This window comes from Medicago truncatula, chromosome 5 (genome assembly GCF_003473485.1).
Source record: "Medicago truncatula cultivar Jemalong A17 chromosome 5, MtrunA17r5.0-ANR, whole genome shotgun sequence".
Lineage (NCBI taxonomy): Eukaryota > Viridiplantae > Streptophyta > Magnoliopsida > Fabales > Fabaceae > Medicago > Medicago truncatula.
In genome coordinates this window covers 1,316,011-1,333,945 of record NC_053046.1, presented here as the reverse complement: position 1 = coordinate 1,333,945, position 17,935 = coordinate 1,316,011, and the positions used below count along the sequence as shown (strand labels likewise).

At 31.6% G+C, this 17,935-nt stretch overlaps 3 protein-coding genes across 6 annotated transcripts; 1 reads left to right on the top strand and 2 right to left on the bottom strand.

The window, feature by feature from the left end:
* Window positions 1–405: 405 nt before the first annotated feature.
* Window positions 406–3,341, top strand: LOC11423542 (transcription factor MYB92). 2 transcript variants are annotated; one of them, XM_003610770.4, is made up of 4 exons: window positions 406–483; window positions 576–840; window positions 1,571–2,203; window positions 3,056–3,341. In XM_003610770.4, the coding sequence occupies exons 2-4, from the start codon at window positions 578–580 to the stop codon at window positions 3,078–3,080; spliced, it is 921 nt and encodes a 306-aa protein (XP_003610818.3). In that variant the 5' UTR covers window positions 406–483; window positions 576–577; the 3' UTR covers window positions 3,081–3,341. The 2 variants fall into 2 exon arrangements, with proteins under 2 accessions (XP_003610818.3, XP_024639628.1); XM_024783860.2 differs by having other exon boundaries at window positions 419–483; window positions 562–840.
* Window positions 3,342–5,099: 1,758 nt separating this feature from the next.
* Window positions 5,100–9,881, bottom strand: LOC11427429 (uncharacterized). The gene is made up of 7 exons (XM_003610769.4): window positions 9,611–9,881; window positions 9,398–9,499; window positions 8,780–8,894; window positions 8,372–8,487; window positions 7,618–7,806; window positions 6,112–6,254; window positions 5,100–5,545 (listed from the first exon to the last, which is right to left on the bottom strand). Exons 1-7 carry the CDS (start codon window positions 9,730–9,732, stop codon window positions 5,364–5,366), a joined length of 969 nt encoding a protein of 322 aa, XP_003610817.1. The 5' UTR covers window positions 9,733–9,881; the 3' UTR covers window positions 5,100–5,363.
* A 1,880-nt stretch (window positions 9,882–11,761) lies between these two features.
* Window positions 11,762–16,191, bottom strand: LOC11439930 (WEB family protein At3g02930, chloroplastic). 3 transcript variants are annotated; one of them, XM_024783154.2, is made up of 4 exons: window positions 15,819–16,191; window positions 14,948–15,233; window positions 13,023–14,346; window positions 11,762–12,947 (listed from the first exon to the last, which is right to left on the bottom strand). In XM_024783154.2, exons 1-4 carry the CDS (start codon window positions 15,833–15,835, stop codon window positions 11,986–11,988), a joined length of 2,589 nt encoding a protein of 862 aa, XP_024638922.1. In that variant the 5' UTR covers window positions 15,836–16,191; the 3' UTR covers window positions 11,762–11,985. The 3 variants fall into 3 exon arrangements, with proteins under 3 accessions (XP_024638922.1, XP_024638923.1, XP_003610816.1); XM_024783155.2 differs by having other exon boundaries at window positions 11,762–13,014; window positions 13,090–14,346; XM_003610768.4 differs by having other exon boundaries at window positions 11,762–14,346; window positions 15,819–16,190.
* Window positions 16,192–17,935: the final 1,744 nt, after the last annotated feature.

Here is a 17,935-nt window from a genome sequence, read left to right as displayed (position 1 = left end):
ATAATCTTTATGATAAATGTTAGAGACTAAATTGATAACTAAACCTAGTTAATTTTTTAAATATAATGACCTGATGATAATTAATAGTAAATGGTTAAATACAAATAGCAACTTAACAATCTAATAGTTTTTTTTTTTTTGAAAGATTAACAATCTAATAGATAGAATCAAATGATCGTTTTAAAAAATTCATAATCTTATAAACCTATTTTGAGAACGCAAAATCATGGACTAATTGGTTTACTTTACACACATAATTTTAGTGTCTCGATATCCTTTTAGGTCGTTAACAACTTGTCAGAACTAGCTATATGACTTGAATATAAAATATACATACAGGACAAACTTGGAATTTCCCATCACAACATTACATGTATAAATATAAGTAACAAATTAAAACCAGACATCACCACCTTATAAATAACAAGTTGTACGTTAAATATTAATTAGTTCTAAACATCCTCAATCCACTTCATAGTATAGGTTTGGATTCTTCTACTAATTAATCTTTCTATTTTGGTCATGCATGCAATCTAATACTAACTAAATCAAACTAATTAGTTTTGTAAGTGCAGTGATGATGAGAACACCAAGCAATGATGAAAGTGGTTTGAAGAAGGGTCCATGGAGTCCAGAAGAAGATAAAATATTAGTGGATCACATTCAGAAACATGGCCATGGAAGTTGGAGAGCTCTTCCAAAGCTTGCAGGATTGAATAGATGTGGAAAGAGTTGTAGACTTAGATGGAATAATTATCTAAGGCCTGATATTAGAAGAGGAAAATTCTCTGATGAAGAAGAAAATCTCATCATCAATTTACATTCAGTTCTTGGAAATAAGTAAGCTTCATCATTATTTCTTTCGTTCATGGTTTGTTTGTTATAAATTATAAATAAATAAAAAATTATTTTCGATTGTTCAATAATTTAGAGATTATTTTTCTCAATTTTTTTTTTTTTTTTTAAAAGCAGAAGTTGCCTTAGCTTTGTTTACCACAATTAAAACTTTTTTTTTTTTTTAAATAATATTCAGTTATAAATAAGAGTTTTTAGATTTTCAAGATTAGCTACTAAAAAAATCTACCATTTAAAGAATTTTTTTAGATTTTATTCCTTTTTTTTAAATAATAATTACTTTTGAATATTCTTATCTAAAAGTTACGGATTATGAAAGAAATATGAAGAAAAAATACTTCAATCAAGAAACTGCTTTGAGTAGCTTATTTTAAAGTTATTTTTAATATAACTTTTTTTATTTGAAAAGTGATTTTCATTATTGTAAATATACACTAAATTACTTCAATTTTTTAAAAACTTAATATGTAAATTATTGAATGTCAATTTATTTATTTTATAGTATGCAATAACAAATGGATCCTAAAACTATATTCGAGCGCAAGTTCGAACCTATAGTTTTCCATTTCTTCACACTTAAAATGTATGATTCTCGCCACTAAATTATTTGACAAAAATAAATAAATTAATAGGTCTTATATATAGTATTTAGTTAATTATGAAAATGAAGTTGTATGTATTGTGATTGTGAATATGAATATGGTTGATTTATTAGGTGGGCAGCTATAGCAACACATCTTCCAGGAAGGACAGATAATGAGATAAAGAATTTTTGGAACACACATTTAAAGAAAAAGCTAATGCAAATGGGGTTAGATCCAGTGACACACAGGCCAAGAACAGATCACCTAGACCTTCTTAGTAATCTACAGCAAATAATATTGAATGCTGCAAACATTGTCACAAGTTGTGACATAAACAATAATGCTCTAAGGCTACAATATTCATTGCTACCACAAAGTTTGGTAAATGATGTTTTAGGATTTAATAATAACATACAAAGTTTTTATGATGGTTCCAATATTGGTATTTCTTCTCAAACAATTCAACCTAATTTGCAAAACTTTGAAGCCCCTCTTCAGCAATTACTACCACAAGAATTTGAGTGCTCTCAGAAATTTGGTGAACAAATTGGTAACACAAATTTTGCTTCAACAGTATTATCAAATTCTCTTCCAAAGTTGGTTTCAGTTTCACCTCAACGTTCAGGAACGGTTAAGGTAGGAGAAGAAAACATGATGATAAATGCAAAAGAGTGTTGTAACACTTCTTCCTCCAACAGCTTTGAAACTTGGGGAGATTTCATAAATGATGATGCAAATGATGCTTATTGGAAAGATTTCATAGAGTAAGTATATTTGCATGCATTTTCAAACTCCTATTATTATAAACATCATTTTACACCCACAAACGGTTTATGAATAAAAGGGGTGGAGTATATTTTCTAAACTTAATATTTAAAGTGGATACGCATTTTTTTGCTTAATTTTTTCTTTTTTATGTTCATTTAAACTATTTTATTATTTTCATAATATTATTTAAATTATACAATTGGAACAATATTGAAGACTAAAAAAAACCAAATTTTAATCTTAATTTTCAAAACTATATTATTCTCTTTCTATATATAATTAAGTGAAACAGAAATGCGGATAGATGGACATGATACTAGCGATAATGAAAGAAGAAAAATACTAATCCATACGATAATGTATATAGATTTTTTCATATTAGTTTCACTTTAATATCTATTTATTATATTTCCTTAAAAAAAAATCAAATTATTATATTATTTCTTTATAAAATAATAATTTATATAGACATTTAATAATCATGAGTTTCACTTTAATAATAATTTATGATATAATTTATTCATCGAAAAAGTAATTTATTATATTATTTTTAAAAACATATATCTCAATAAATGTCTACAAACACAAAAAAAAACTGTGTCAAACTTTTCTACGTTCAAAGTAAATTACCAGTCATTAAACTCTTTATAATTTTTTTTTCGAAGGAAGTCATTGAACTCTTTATCAATATACTGATTAAAATTGTCTACACATGATAAAAGACACTAAAATATGATCGGGTTAATGTTCGTGTTAAACCTGTTTATAATTAATAATAAACTACTATCAAACTCTATATTATTTGAAGCATGTCATGCTCATTTTTATTTCTTTTTATTTATTTGTAGACAACAATATTCAAGCCAACCATAGCCGATATTCTCATGAAAGATCACATCATTTTGACGGATTCGTTATCACAGCAATAACTATTGGGATTTATGATATATTTTAAGGATCAACACATTGTTCATTTTGGTGTAATAGGTTGTTCATATATATATCTATAAGCTATAATAATGTGTTATTTGTCGATGGATTTTACACCATGAATACTGTTGTAATTAATATGTAGGCTACAGTTTGTTATGTTCATCTTTTTGTATAAAATGCATTTGCACTCTTTGCTTTTTATTGATCTTAACTTCTTAAGTGTGAATGGTTGGAATTGAGCCATGATGAAGAAGATACTTGCAATCTGTCTCACACCTTTGAATTGATTGAGAAGATGTGTAAAAGGAAGTTAATATTATAAACGATGATTAGTTGTGTGTGGAGACTAAACAAGTAAAAATAGAATAGAACCAAGAAAATGAGACAAACTCAAGTCTTCTAAAATATTGTCCTTAAACCATTTCTTTATGCTAAAGGTGAAGTTAGTATGATATTTCTTCAATAACTTGTTGATCTTAGCTACCTTTTTACTTAAAAGTCAAGAGTTTCTGTTATCTATTAGGTAAGACTATATTGATTTTGACCCAATAAAGAAGGCAAATTGTATTGATTCTTAAATTGTTCCACACTTTCGATCTAACATACAAGGAATCCATTTATTAATAGTGTCAATAGTCAACTATCATCAAGTGAAACTAGAATTATTATTTGAGAAAATGACAGTAACAACTTTAATAAAAAAAATGACAGGAACAACTTTAATAAAAAACAAAATGACAGGAACAACTATTTTACGATTCTCCACAAGGGTTTTTTACTCCATTCTCTAATCTTACCAGGGCCAAGCTCAAGAGCTTGATGGAAGGCTCTAAGCTCAAGAGCTTACCAGTGTCTATGATTTTTCATTTTTATGAAAAATAATCTAGGGCAAAATCATCATTGTCATCCATGAATTTTCTACTTTCTTAAAGAATAGAGTGAAGTCGTGGATGGAAGTAATGAATTTGCCTACTTTATTTCTAATCGACCCGGACATCAGTGGTATGATGAGTGCCTTGTATGAGGTCTATCTGTCGCGTTACTCGGATGACTATGATGAAGCTCCTCCGGTTGATCAATATTTTACAGTCCCAACTAAGTCCCTCCATGTCATACACAGCATGGCTTGTTTGCACCAAAACAACACAACTTCTCTGGCTGACTTGAGTTTATGCATCATATCGTACCTGCCTCGCAACAAGTCTTCCTAAACTTGAGCCACATTATTCACCTATATCACACCCAAGAGGATTCTTTGGATTTACATTACTCACTTGCACTATTCCCACACAACAACTCAAGATACTTGACCAACTTCATTTTCCAACACCATTCTACTACCAAACTTTCTTGAACTCACTTCACCTATGTTGGGACGACATTTTTTACACCACTATTTGCGTACCATCAACCTATGCTAGAAGATTGTATCGTCCCATGTCGTTGTCTAATGGATCAAGGCAGATAAATGATGATGCTAACAAAATTGATATGTCTTAGAAGAAGAGGTGCACATGTGGAACTAGAGGGGTCAGATAGCATCGGCATGCCAATCTAGTACCATAGTTCTATTAGGAAATGTATTTGCGGCTTACTCCAGCCTAAAAACACATAGCAGACCTAGATTAGACACAAATTTTACCAAAATAAAAAGTATCTTATCTTATTCTAACAAAGTCTTAGATAGTTGCTCAATAGGTCCTTCAAAATATCCCGCATTTCTGAAAAAGTCGACTGAGTTACAACCCAATCAAAATTTACACAAAAAAAGCTGATCGGGAGTTACAATCTGATCGGACGGAGTCAATTGTGTACCAAGTTTTTCTTATTGAAATTTATTAACAGCGTATATGCTTTTGGCAATGTTCCTAAACGTTGGAAGAAGGTAGCAGTTTTCATTCAGGCAAGTGAAAGCTATTGACTATTGAGAAAACGGTTCCAAGAGTTGAAACAAAACTATTAATACTTAACTGTTGCCACTAGAGTCATTATCAGTTATCAGGTGGCAGAGTTAATTTACTCTTCCAGCAAGACTTATAGCTGCTTTCTTGAGAAGCTGAATTTCTTGTTCCTATTATAGTATGATCGTGTAAATAAAAGAAAACTGTCAACTATATCGATATCTATATAAACTGTATAATGCAACCACATAATAGTATTCTGTATGTCTGGAAAAGGACAGTTTAATGTTATTGACATTTCCGACATTTCAGTTGAGTAACTTTATGCACTAAGATGCATAGAGCAGACTGAAGACAGCTTAAACTTTTTGATCTTGGAAGCATTTTCAACCTGAAAGATGATCTCAGTACTTGATTTTACGGTCACTTCGTTCCACTCTGGTGCTGATGCTCCCTCGGTTCTGTAGTCACGGAAAGTGTACAAAACTTGAAGCGTAGAAGGAGCTGCAAACAATCCCATGTTAGTTTAAGAAACATCATAATATTAGACAATAATAACATTGCTAGTAAGTATAGAAAGCTTCCCTCCTTGAATCTTTATCTTCCATAAGACACAGGTAATTATCGGTTAATACTACAATTTTATAGAAAAGAGTCATAGGTAACTAGTGTATTGAAAATATCAACTTGTCCGTAGAGCCAATGTTGAATGTTCTGATTCTTGATCTTGGCTCATCTATTATATAACTTAGAGAAGGATATTACTATTAGCATTTTTTTCGTGATAGACAATATATTAATAATTGTAGAAATATTTGAAAGTATGTTATGATATTATGTGAATATTCTGTTGTAACCAAAATGGATCAAGATTTGATTAGACTATGGTTTTTGCCCCTAATTAAGGGATTTGGTTGTAGTATTAAATAAAACATTGAGGGTTAATCTCTCAAACAATTCAAACCAATCTTTGTTTCAACTTCAAGTTGAGTTGAATTACCCATTAAATTGTGTTATTATAGCTTAAATACAATTGGAATACAAAGCATAATTTATTGCGAGAAGATTACCTAGTCCAAACATGCTTGTCTTTTGGATTATCATCTGACCAACTTTTGATCTTCTAATATGTCTTAAAGCCTCAACATCCCCCTCCTTGCCCTTAAATTCAAGGAACTCTCCCAATACATACTTGCTGCCTTTCAGTTCCAACCTGCCAGCCAAACAATCTGTTGTGAGTAAAAAACCAAAATTTGGTCGTATTAAATAATGCCAACAATTATCCGATAGTGCACTGATCCAAAGTCAAGCACATGTGTTAGGACCTGGATGAGTGTGGACCCAAATAGGTAAATATCTAAGCAGTTGCCCGAGCCTATTATATAGGGTGCAATGTTATGAGAATGTAGAAAAATGAGCACGAAGGAATGTGACGTGGTAGAGAATGAAGGCTGAACAAAGTGTGTGACACATTCTGTTAGAGAGAGAGAGAACTATTTTCAGTCAGAAGTTAAAGCCTAAGAGGTTGGGCAGAGGGAAAACTATCTCTTCTCAGAGGATTGCTCCGGAAATCAGGGATTTATCATCCCGAATAACAAGTCATTTTGACAATTTCACACAGATTAAGAAATGTAATTAATTTTGCACCGAAATTAAGAATTGAGTTATTTTACAAAATTACCCTTCATTAATGTTATTGAAAACATAAATTAGAGAATTGAAAGAAGAGAGAGTAATAAATAGTTAAGTGTATAATAGGAAAAATAATATTGATGTTTCATTGGTATTGTAAAGTGACTTACAATTTGGGACAAATTTTTTTCTCAAAGCAACTTAAAATTTGGGATGGAGGGAGTAGTTTCCTTTTAGTAATCAATAATACTATTTTTCTGTTCTTTCATAATTTGAGTTCCTATCAACATTTGCTATGTAATCCCCCATTAACCAACAATATGAAAAAGGAAAAAAAGAAAACAGCCGATTTGATTCAGAACTTCAACCCTGTACAACAGATAACCCCAAAATGCTCCTTTTGCCAAGGTATTTCCCCATTAAACCTAAAAGTACGATTTGTGTATCAGCTTATCTAGTTTCATTGTTTATCTAGATATTTAACTTGAGATTAGGGTTTTGTGGTTGAGATTAATTATCGACAGTTACTATTGAATGATTTATTCTATTTTGAATGATCTTATTCAAACATAAATTAGGAATACAAGTAATTAGGATGTCTGGCTTTGCTTGGTCTATAAGTAGGTCTTTGCACTAAACATTTGAGATGCATTATAGGGTTTTCATTCAGTCGGGGAGTATCTATATTTGAGACAGAATTGGAGGCACACATAAATCAAAACCGTTATCGAGCCTTCTCCAAATAGAGTTCTGAGATTGAATTGATAAAGTAAAGCCTTATCCTACCAATATTCAAAAATGGATTGATATATTTACTCCCCTAAGCAAAAGTGTTGTCAAGGCACCATTAACAGCATCTAAATACAATTGCATCCAAATATGATTGCAGAAAGTTTTACTAGAAGAATGGAACATTAGAAAGATAAGAACAAATGGTAACTAACCTATCCCATATTGGAGCTGTGCTAAGGGAAAATTCAAGATTCTGATTGCTAGATTCTTGCATATCATTCTTCCCACTAAGAAAGGTATTCTTTACCCAGCTAGAGAGCACACTCTTTGTTCCAGGCTTCAGTTGCACCAACTGTTCATGGGTAATAACTTCAGATGGGAAATCACTAGCAGGAATGGTACTGCAAATACAAGCAGAAGAACTTCAACACATAATATATTACAAAACAAAGTTAAAAAAGATGTACAGATACACCAGATGGATAAACCAGATGTACAGATACATTTTTTACGTCATAAATACTGCTTGTCAATGGTTTAAACTGATGCTTACAATTTCTTCAACAGATTTCCAACTTATTAACAACACAATTCCAACTATAATTTAGACGGTAATATTCTCTTCATTTATTGCCAAGAACTAATTAAAAAAGAATGGATTAAACATATGAATAGGAAGAATGACCATAACAAGTCAATATATGAAGCCAAATAATTTAGACAAATAATATTTTCTTCATTTATTGCTAAGAACTAATTAAAAAAGAATAGATTAAACATATGAATAGGAAGAATGACCATAACAAGTCAATAAATGAAGCCAAATTTGGCAAATTTTAAAGTCTTCAACAAAAAAAAAATCAAACCGTGTATTGGCAAAATCATGAATTAAAAGAGAGTATCTTCTAAAGAAATTGACAATATTTACAGCAAGTACTTGTATTTCAAGGAGATTAAAAAACATACCATAATTTAGGATTTGGAAGTATAACTTTACAGATTAGGAATCCTTTAGGTAGAACAACCCCTCTTTGTTCAAGATAGGACTCGAGGATAGAAGCCTGCTTTCTTACTTCTTCCAACTGTATACAAGTTGAGAAACGAATTATGAAAGAAGTTACTAATTTGGCAAACAACCCATTTTCTTCAACACCTAATACAGCCTCATAACAAAATAGGAACAAAATTAAATACAAATCACCGCTCATTTGATTTAACAAACATCCAAGAGCAGTTTCTAAAATCTAATTTGTGTCATCCCAAAAAAAAAAAAAACCATTGCAGCAATAAAACTGCGAGTGTTCAGCATATATATGAACAAATATATTGCAGCAATCTAACTTGCATTCATAATTCATTCAAGAGGTTCCTTACAGGTTCAGGGTAACGGTCAACTTTATGTTTTCCTGGCTTTTCACAGGCCCAACTGCCATCCCCTTGAACTGTCAAAATTCCTGAGAAGTTCTTCACTGATATCACTAGTAGCTCTCTGCAGTATTAAAGAAAAAAACCATAAATTTACCATTCATTAACTAGCAATAGTAACTGAGCTTAATTGGACTCAATTTAACCCCTAATCAGAAGAATTAAAAAACTAACAAATCAGCAAGTAAATGATTGATAAATACTCTAACCTAAGTGTGTGTTTGGATTTGCGGCGTGATTTGCAAAATCATAGTGGTTTACCATGATTTTGTAAAAGCTACACTTTGGAGCTTGAACAAAATCACAATACCAAATTCCAAACATACAAAAAGAGAAACATGGATATTGCATCAATGTGTGTTAATGACTAATGTTTATGTTGTTTCATGAATGTTTAAGGAAATATAACACCTTAATCTCAAGCATTGACGCAGAGCATGAACACCGGACACGACACTAACACATCAACAGTAAATCGTTTGTAATTTAAAAAAAAAAATGACGTGTTTGGACACAGACACACCTTGTATCAGAAGTGTCGGAAACATAAAGAGATACAAATAATACCGTTTAGTAAGGAGAACAAGATCAATGGTTTGTGGTGAAGCAGAATCAGCATCAGGAATACGAAGGCCTACAAAAACCTTTCCCCCAAAAAGCTTCTGAAGCCTGAAACAAAAAATTAATAAAAATAAAAACTTAACAAATTTGATTTCAATTGAAAACATGAAAGGATTGAATTAAAAAATAAAAAAATAAAAAAAATATAAAAAAAAGAACCTATTAGCTACGGAGAAGAGAACAGTGGAATCAGAAGCTTCAATATCCAAAACGTCGTCGTCATAAAAGAAGCATTTGAAGAGTTTGTAAATAATCAAACCACATATAATCGCAGGCCACATCTTGTTGATTCTGAAATGAAATGCAAAAATGGTTTTTGTGTTCGTTTCTTGCAACCAACCAAACCCAAATCAGTGTGTTAAGTATGTATGGAATGGAAGAAGGTAGCTTCTTCTATTCTTTCAAATCAAATTATTGACCGACTTAACAATTAAGGGCAGGCTGCTTTTCATTCAAATTATATAATTTAATAAGCTTTTTATTAAACACGCATAAAAATAAAAATGTACATTAATAAATTATTTCTTTTTCAAATAATTTCCAAAGTCGCATATAATATTTATTTAAAAAAAAAGACATAAAAGGATATATCAATCCACATATCTTATCTTGTAAGATTTCAAAATTGGTATAATAGACCATCTCCATTAGGAGGTCTTAACTATTTAAGACCTGTTATCTACTATTAGGTACCTCTAATGGGAAGAATTTTTTTCAGGATCTTACTTACGACCTCTACTTTTAAGTAGGATCCGCACTCTTTTAATATTAAAAAATTAAAATATAATGATATAAAATTATTGATAATTGATTAGTGTATCCAATTTAAGAACTTTGTGTGAGATTTGGATTGGAGTGATTGAGTGCTTATTAGATACTATTATTAAAAAATTATAAATAAATGATATATACACGTGGGACTCATTTAAAAACCTAAAAATGAATGTCCTAATGGTTGCTCTTAGACGTTGTGAGTTTAAACTCTAACTCGTCCAAAAACAAATAAGATGATGTATAAGTTTCAATTGATTTTTAATTATTTAATTTTTACCAGTCATTTAAATTACTTGATTTTTGTCATAAAAAAATATTTTATCTCCCTCTCATTCAAAATAGTTAAAAAAAAAATGCTAACAAATGTCACTACTTACAACGTATTATTTTTTCCTAATGCAATAATAATTTTTTCTTTTTAAGTGTACCTTTCAATTAATATTATATACACTACTTACAACATATTATTTTTTCTTTAATGATAAACAAATCAATTGTTGATTATGATAATTTGATAAAATAACATATCTATTTCTTTTAATTAATGCATTTCTTAATATGTGTGTAAAAACCTTAAATGACATTCATTTTGAAACGGATGGAGTAAATTATTTTCTCTTTTGAATCCTTGTTAGCATAACCTTACAAAAAATATATTTTGGAAAAGATAGGTTGCACTTAAGTGATATTGAACATTGGTTGTGACATTGCCTCTATGTTTCTCAATTCTCCTAATTAATTGTTCTCTTTCTTCAAAAATAATTTTATTTTAATCATTCATAGATCATTATCTCTCATCAAAATATCACAAATATTTGATGTTACTCGAGTATTTTCTCAGATATCACCTCTTCATTTTAAGGTTGAAAACGATGTTTTTAACAAATGGTTTTCTACTCCTCCAACAAAACAAAATGATTTTTCTAAAAAACCTTAAACAAACATTTTTTTTTTTAAAGATTTAACAAACATTGTAAAAATGAAAGTATACTACTTTTAAAGAGAGTACAACTTTTTCCTCAATTTAACACTTGCATAATTAAAAATTTGTACCTTAAAAATCAAAAGTATTCTCTTCTTTTTTGTTAGTAGAAGGCATAAACTAAAATATGATATGATAATTAGTTGGTTTGAAGTTAGGACCTCAATTTTCACGGTGCTAGGCTTAGGTTTGGGACATTGACCAATATTTACTTTTCTAGAAACTAGAATAGAAAGCACTCAGAATATTGGTTTAGCTTCTGGTTATAATTGTCAAACCAGAACTTATAAAATTCAAAGCGGGCCAAATAAATAAGAAATATATATATATAACATGATAACAAAGTTTATGTAAGATCCACTTGAGTCATGTTCTAGATGATCAATCATGGATATTGGCCGAAATTAATGTTTTTCAACATTGTAAAATTGAACTTGTATTACATTTGTTTACATATTGTGTGGAGCTAAACATCGTATATTCTGAACGTTCCTTAGAATTAGGATAACATAAAATACAATTCACATATAAGGGGACATGTGAGGAAAGCAGAATAAAGTGGAAAACAAAAAATTAGAATTCCATCATCACATTCAATTCACAGCCAACATGCAAAAGTGTGCAACTCAAAAGAAGTGATCAGAGAAAGAATCCTAAACAATATTACAAGCCTCTTCATTCTTTAAAAACCTATTCCAAGAAGCAAAAAATCACAATAAACCAAAATACATGCAAACACTTTAATGTTCAAATATACCATCAAAAGCAAAGTATTGTTCTATTTGTGGTTGCTATTGCTACCACTCTTTTTCTTCAACAGGCTTCCAAACTTGCCAAGCAAAGGCTTCTTCTTCTTCTTGATCACTTGTTCCTTTGTTGGTGAGCTTCCACCATCACCAATGTTCTCTGTCACAGATGCTCCATTTGTCTCACCACCATCTGTCTTTGATTCAACTTCCTCTTCAAAGGATTCTTCTGGTTCTGCTCCTTTCTCTGGCGAAAACTCTTTTTTCTCTATCTTGCAGCTCTCCCACATTTTCAATTCAACAGAATCATCTTTTTCCTTCCTCTCATCTTCTTCCTTCAGTTTTCCATTCACATTCTCAGGTTTTGGAGATTCTGTTTTTTCAAACTTGTCGTCCAAAACAATGTTTTCTTCTTTGGCCGAAACCGAAAGCTCTTCCTTAAATATGCCGCCTTCTCCTCCATGACCATTCTCTTCTGAGAATTCTACTACTTTAGGAAGCAAATCGTAGTCCTTCTCGCTATCAGAAAGATCACCATTTTCCTCATTTGTGTTTCGTGTTGTAGCTTCTTCGAGCGACTTAGATAACTCCTCCACCTTCTTGATGGTAGCTGATTCCCTTGATCGGAGGTCCTCGTTTTCTTGAAAAATATTCTGAAACTCGTTTTCTTTATCCAATAAACTCTCCTTCAACTTCATGCTCTCAGCTTGTGCTTCTTTAAGTGCTTCCTGCAGGTGGATCACCTCAGCTTCAACTTCCTTCATATTCTCCTTCAGTTGAGTTTCTTCCTCTCTTTTCACATTGGCTTCTTCCTCGGTTTTTTTCAGTAAAGAAATCAACCTATTTACTTCATTTCCCAACGACGAGTTTTCTTCTTCAGTTCTCTTTATGCACTCGACAAGATCGTGTTCTTTCTGCTCCCACTCTGCCTTGGAGTTCAAAATATCCATCTTAGAATTTTCAATACTAGATGTAAGAACATCAATCTCATGATGTGCATCATTAAGCATGGACTCGTATTTTTCTTTGCTAGCTTCTAAATCCGACTTTAAATCTTCAATCTCATGATGTGCATCATTAAGCATGGACTCGTATTTTTCTTTGCTAGCTTCTAAATCCGACTTTAAATCTTCAATCTGAGTCTCATAGCTTTCGTGTTCAGCTTGGTTGGCTAATAGTTTTTCTTTGGTATCTCTAGCTTCTGCGGATACTTCATGTAACGCAGAAGCTAAGCTATCCATTGCCAATTTGGTCTTTTCTTCTTCATCTCTACAAATCTCCAATTCATTGATAAGTTTGTTTTTCTCTTCTAATAGGGTTTGCACACTTGAAGCTGAAAGTTTTTCATTGTTCAAAGCTTGAGCCTTCTCTTTACTAACTGTCTCAATCTCTGACTCGAGAGATTCAATCTTCTTCGACATTTCAATATTTTCTTCCTTGGCCGCAAGAAGACAACGCTCTGCATCCTCAAGATCTCCTCTTTGCCTCCCAACTGTCATTTCCAACATTCCCAATTTCTCTTTAAGACTAGAAATTTCAGATTCTGCATCATGCAGCAGTTCGTTTTTTCCTTCTAGCTGTTTCGTTGCAGTTTCCAAGGACAATGACGCAGATCTCTCTAACTGATTTGCTTCTTCAACCTTCATTTCTAATTCCTCAACCTTTTTTCTGCACTCATCCAGCACACTACGCGCATAAGATTCAGCCATCTTAGCAGCTTCAGACTCCACATTAAGTTGTTCAATCAAAGTCTCTTTCTCTGCCAACTTTTCATCGTAACCCTTTGCCTTTTCAAGTTCGTGCTTAAGAGCTTCTATCTCTGTTTGCAGCTCCAATACAGTATTGTTTTCACTAGCCTCGGTTTCCAGCTTTGAATCTAGTAAGCCCTTCAAACGTATCAGTTCAGCCGAAAGAATCTCCACTTTCTCTACATGAAGCTCGGCAATTTTAGTTGCATCATCGGCATGACTCAGTGCCTGGTTCTTTGCATCACAAGTCATAACAAGTTCTTGCTTAACTCGCTGAAGCTCGTTAGTGGTGGCGAGAAGAGCAGACACATCCAAAGCATGCTGGTTCCTCACACTTTCAAGCTCTCTCTGCCATTCTTCTTCCTTCTTCTGAGCAGCTTCAATTCCAGCCTGTTCCAGCTCAACAGCTCGGAACTTCTCAATCTCAGAATCATCTTCAGCACGCTTTTGAGCCACCATTGCCTCCCTAAGTTTCTCATTTGCTTCCTCAGACAATCTTTGTGCTTCTTTCAGCTCATTTATAGCTTTTTCCTTCTCTTTCTCAGCCTGAATCAGCTGTTCCTTTGCTTTCTTTAGGTCTTCTTGAGCGACATTCAACTGTGTCTGCAATTCTGAACTCTTTGCAACAGCTCTTGGGGTATGCTTCTGAAATATACAGAAAATATTAAACGTGTTTAATGGAGATGCACTGCTGCTTCAAAATAGTTTCACAGCAATATCCAATGAAAATTCATGATATTGCCACATAAGTCTACTTTGTAACCGCAGTGTAAAAATAACTGCAAAATGTTTGATTCTTGTTGGACATCAATGTAAAACTACTTTACACTGACAATTCATTCCCCCTTTTCACAATATTAAACACATATCAGAGTACAGATAACCAACAAAAAGCATGACTGCAGCAGTTATTTTTTCATGTATCAATTAGCACGCTTAATGAACAAGACATACATGACAGTTCACTACCGACATATTGGACATCTCAGAATAACAAATAAGAGGCTAATGATAATCCAAGAAAAATTGTCAAATATTAACATCCCAACACTAACAGCCTAAAACAAGGTCACACATTTACAGGTGTTTAATTATTTTTATTACACTTTTCATGAGACAATTGGAAAGTTCAAATGCCTATTCCAAAAACAAATTTGGAAAAGAAAAAAACAGTCCAACTGTCTAATCAAGCCAAACATACTCGATCTTGGAGAAAGAAGGAACACAATGTGTATTTACTACTTACATCAGCTGGTGTGGTAGGTCTCGGTGATTTCCTCTCAGCAATTGGCTTTGAATTCAAAGATCGTGGTGATGCTTTTTCCGCAGAAAGGCGCGAAGTTTGCAAAGGTGAAGGCGACTCAGATTCCGGTTTAGATACCCCTCTGCCGAGCTTACTAACTCTTGGAGTAGCAGGTGATGTTTTGTTTGGAGTTGCTGGTGGTACTTTGCTGAGAGTTGATGCTGGAGTAGCTTTGTTAGGAGTAGCTGGAGATGATGCTTTGTTGGGGAGTGTTTCAGATAAACCAGATCTATCAAGTTCACAATGTAAATACCCATATCCACAATGCATTAAATGAAACAGAAAAAAGACAAGACACTATAAATTACAAAAACACAAAATATCACACCTTTATGAAATCAGATAATGGATCTAAACCTAAGGTAACTAACTTTTGAAACCAAATTCAATGTCTATATTTACATTGTCAAGCCAAATTCAACATATGCTAAATAAATGAGCATTAGGGCCAGAATCACAGATAGTGATAAAAAATAAAAAAATAAAAAACCCATCAAAAATCAAGAATCAAGATGTAACAATAAAACAATAATGAAAATTAACTAAAACCCAACTTTAAAGTTCAAATTTTGAGCATACAAAGAAGATAAAAACAAAAAAAAACAAAAAAACACAAAAATTTAAACAGATAAAGGAAAAATTAAACATAAAGTTAGGAAATTTACACAATTTCTCAACCAAACAGATCAAACCAATTAATCAAAATCTCACAATAATAACCCAGATAGAAAAAAGATTAAAAAAAATAAAATGTTATGAAACCCAAATCAGATCTTAAAGCAAAAAACACAGTAAAGTATGAAACTTGACAAACCTGGATTTTGAAGCCATGAATGATTATGAAAGAAGGTTAAAGCAACAGCCAAAGTAAAAACAAAAGAGGTTTCTCAAACTCAAGTGTCAGTAACAGAAGAAGAATAAATGCTATTGTTCCAACAACATTGTCAGAGAAACAAGAAACTGAACAAGTTTTGGATCACACCAACATTAAAAAAAAATGTTTTTTTTCCTTCTAAATTAATGGAAAAATCATTGGAAGTTTAAGAACAGGAATTTTACAGAACATGTAAAGAAAAACCAAACAAATTGAGTTTGTTTTCCTGTCTCCAAGGTGGCTACACTCTCTCTCTCTCTCTCTAAATCAATGTTTCTCTCTCTTTCTTCCTTCACTTTTCTAGTAGCAGTTGTTACTTACTAGTGTGTATCTTCTTCAGGTGGAGGGTGTGAATAGACAAAAGTAACCCTGAATTTTCTAAAATCTGTCAAAGCCAAAGGCATGTGTATGTATTATCACTTTTTCAGAAGTAAAGTCATTACCCTTCTTTTCAGGAAATAAAAAAGGTAAGGTAACTGCCCCTCTTTTTTTGTTTTTATGATGGGGTAATTTTTTTTGTGATGTACAATTTTATCTTTCTCTGTAATTTTTGTGTATTTAATAAGATTTGGTACCAATGTTCCCTAAAGAAAAATGATTTGGTGCCGATCTACTACCCCGTCCTTAATTATAAGATTCTTTTGGAAAAAAAAAATTGTGCCTTTTTATAAAACTTCTTTAGTATTTTCAAGTACATTAATTATTTCTTTACTAACATACCCTTATTTATTTTGCATCGTTTTCTTCAATCAACAATAAATATTTTGTTGAAAACATAAACTAACTCTCTCTTAAGGATAAAATTGTAAAAATAATAGTAATTATATATTAATTTAATACTACAACCAACTTTCTTAATCTCCGTAATTTTGACAAAAAACTCTTATATTTAGGGACGGAGGTAGTACCATCCATGTGGCAAGAATTTCAAATGGAATAAAAAAAAGCAAATTTTGTTATATGAGTTTTTTTTTTTGCAACAGTTGTTATATGATTATGACATGGGGTGGTATAAATTAAAAGTGGATTGTTTTGAAAATGAAATTGCGCGAAGTTCATAGTCAATTCAATTCACCAAACATTGCGTCATTTTTACATCTGTTAACTTTCGATAAATTTATGCTTCCAGATTATTTTGACGCTAAAGTGTATTTGATCTACTAAAATATATTATTGAACTTTTACACAAAACAAAATATGAGAGGATAAAATGTTAATTTGGTATTTAAACATTAATATTGTATTGTGGTTTAATGAAAGGCAACAAAATCTAGTTTTTGTCGTGTCATTTGTTCCTCCGTTTATACAATCATTAGAAAAAGAGTAAATAGTCAATTACCCTCTGAAATTGTAACTTTCGTCAAAAATCCCCCTAAATTTTGTAAAATGTCAAAAATCCCCCTGAAATTGTCAAGCGTCTGTCAATTACCCCCTCCGTTAATTTCCTCCATCCAACATGCTGATGTGGCTGTTAACTGCCACGTGGCACTGACACATGGTCAGAAAAGTCATGCCACGTCATAGGGGGGTAATTGACTATATTTTATTTTATTTTTGAAAAAAATCTGATTTTTTTTTTTTTTAAATTTAATTTTTTTTTTTCATAATTAACATTTGTGCCACCCACTGAACATGCAAATACCCCCATGAAATTAAACATTTATGTGCAAATACCATCCTCAAATTTAAAATTTATGTAGCAAATATCCCCTCAAATTTATAACTTATATGCAAACATCCTCTCCAAATGTAAAACTTATATGCAAATTACACCTTGAATCATAAAACTTTAATGAAACTTATTCTTAATCTATAACAATAAAAAAGACAAAAAATCACATCTTTAAAATAAAACAATTATAAAAATCACAATTTCAATAACACCATAAAAATTATGCATTGATTACATGATGCTGAAAACAAGTCTACAACAAATGTTTAAAATGAAAATGGTCATCAATGATGATATTCATACATCCTAGTTAATGTATTTAAATACATAAACTTAAGTCTGCATTTAACAACTTAAAACTAATATGGAAACAGAGATGCATATG

Excerpts from the sequence above, each read along its gene's own strand:
- LOC11423542 (XM_003610770.4), top strand. The coding sequence starts at position 578 with ATGATGAGAACACCAAGCAATGATGAAAGTGGTTTGAAGAAGGGTCCA. Across the intron at positions 841-1,570 it reads CATTCAGTTCTTGGAAATAA|GTGGGCAGCTATAGCAACAC; the intron begins GTAAGCTTCATC and ends TTGATTTATTAG. Across the intron at positions 2,204-3,055 it reads TATTGGAAAGATTTCATAGA|ACAACAATATTCAAGCCAAC; the intron begins GTAAGTATATTT and ends ATTTATTTGTAG.
- LOC11427429 (XM_003610769.4), bottom strand. The coding sequence starts at position 9,732 with ATGTGGCCTGCGATTATATGTGGTTTGATTATTTACAAACTCTTCAAA. Across the intron at positions 8,895-9,397 it reads CTTGTTCTCCTTACTAAACG|AGAGCTACTAGTGATATCAG; the intron begins GTATTATTTGTA and ends TTAATACTGCAG. Across the intron at positions 8,488-8,779 it reads TTGACCGTTACCCTGAACCT|TTGGAAGAAGTAAGAAAGCA; the intron begins GTAAGGAACCTC and ends ACTTGTATACAG.
- LOC11439930 (XM_003610768.4), bottom strand. Across the intron at positions 14,347-14,947 it reads GACCTACCACACCAGCTGAT|AAGCATACCCCAAGAGCTGT; the intron begins GTAAGTAGTAAA and ends TGTATATTTCAG.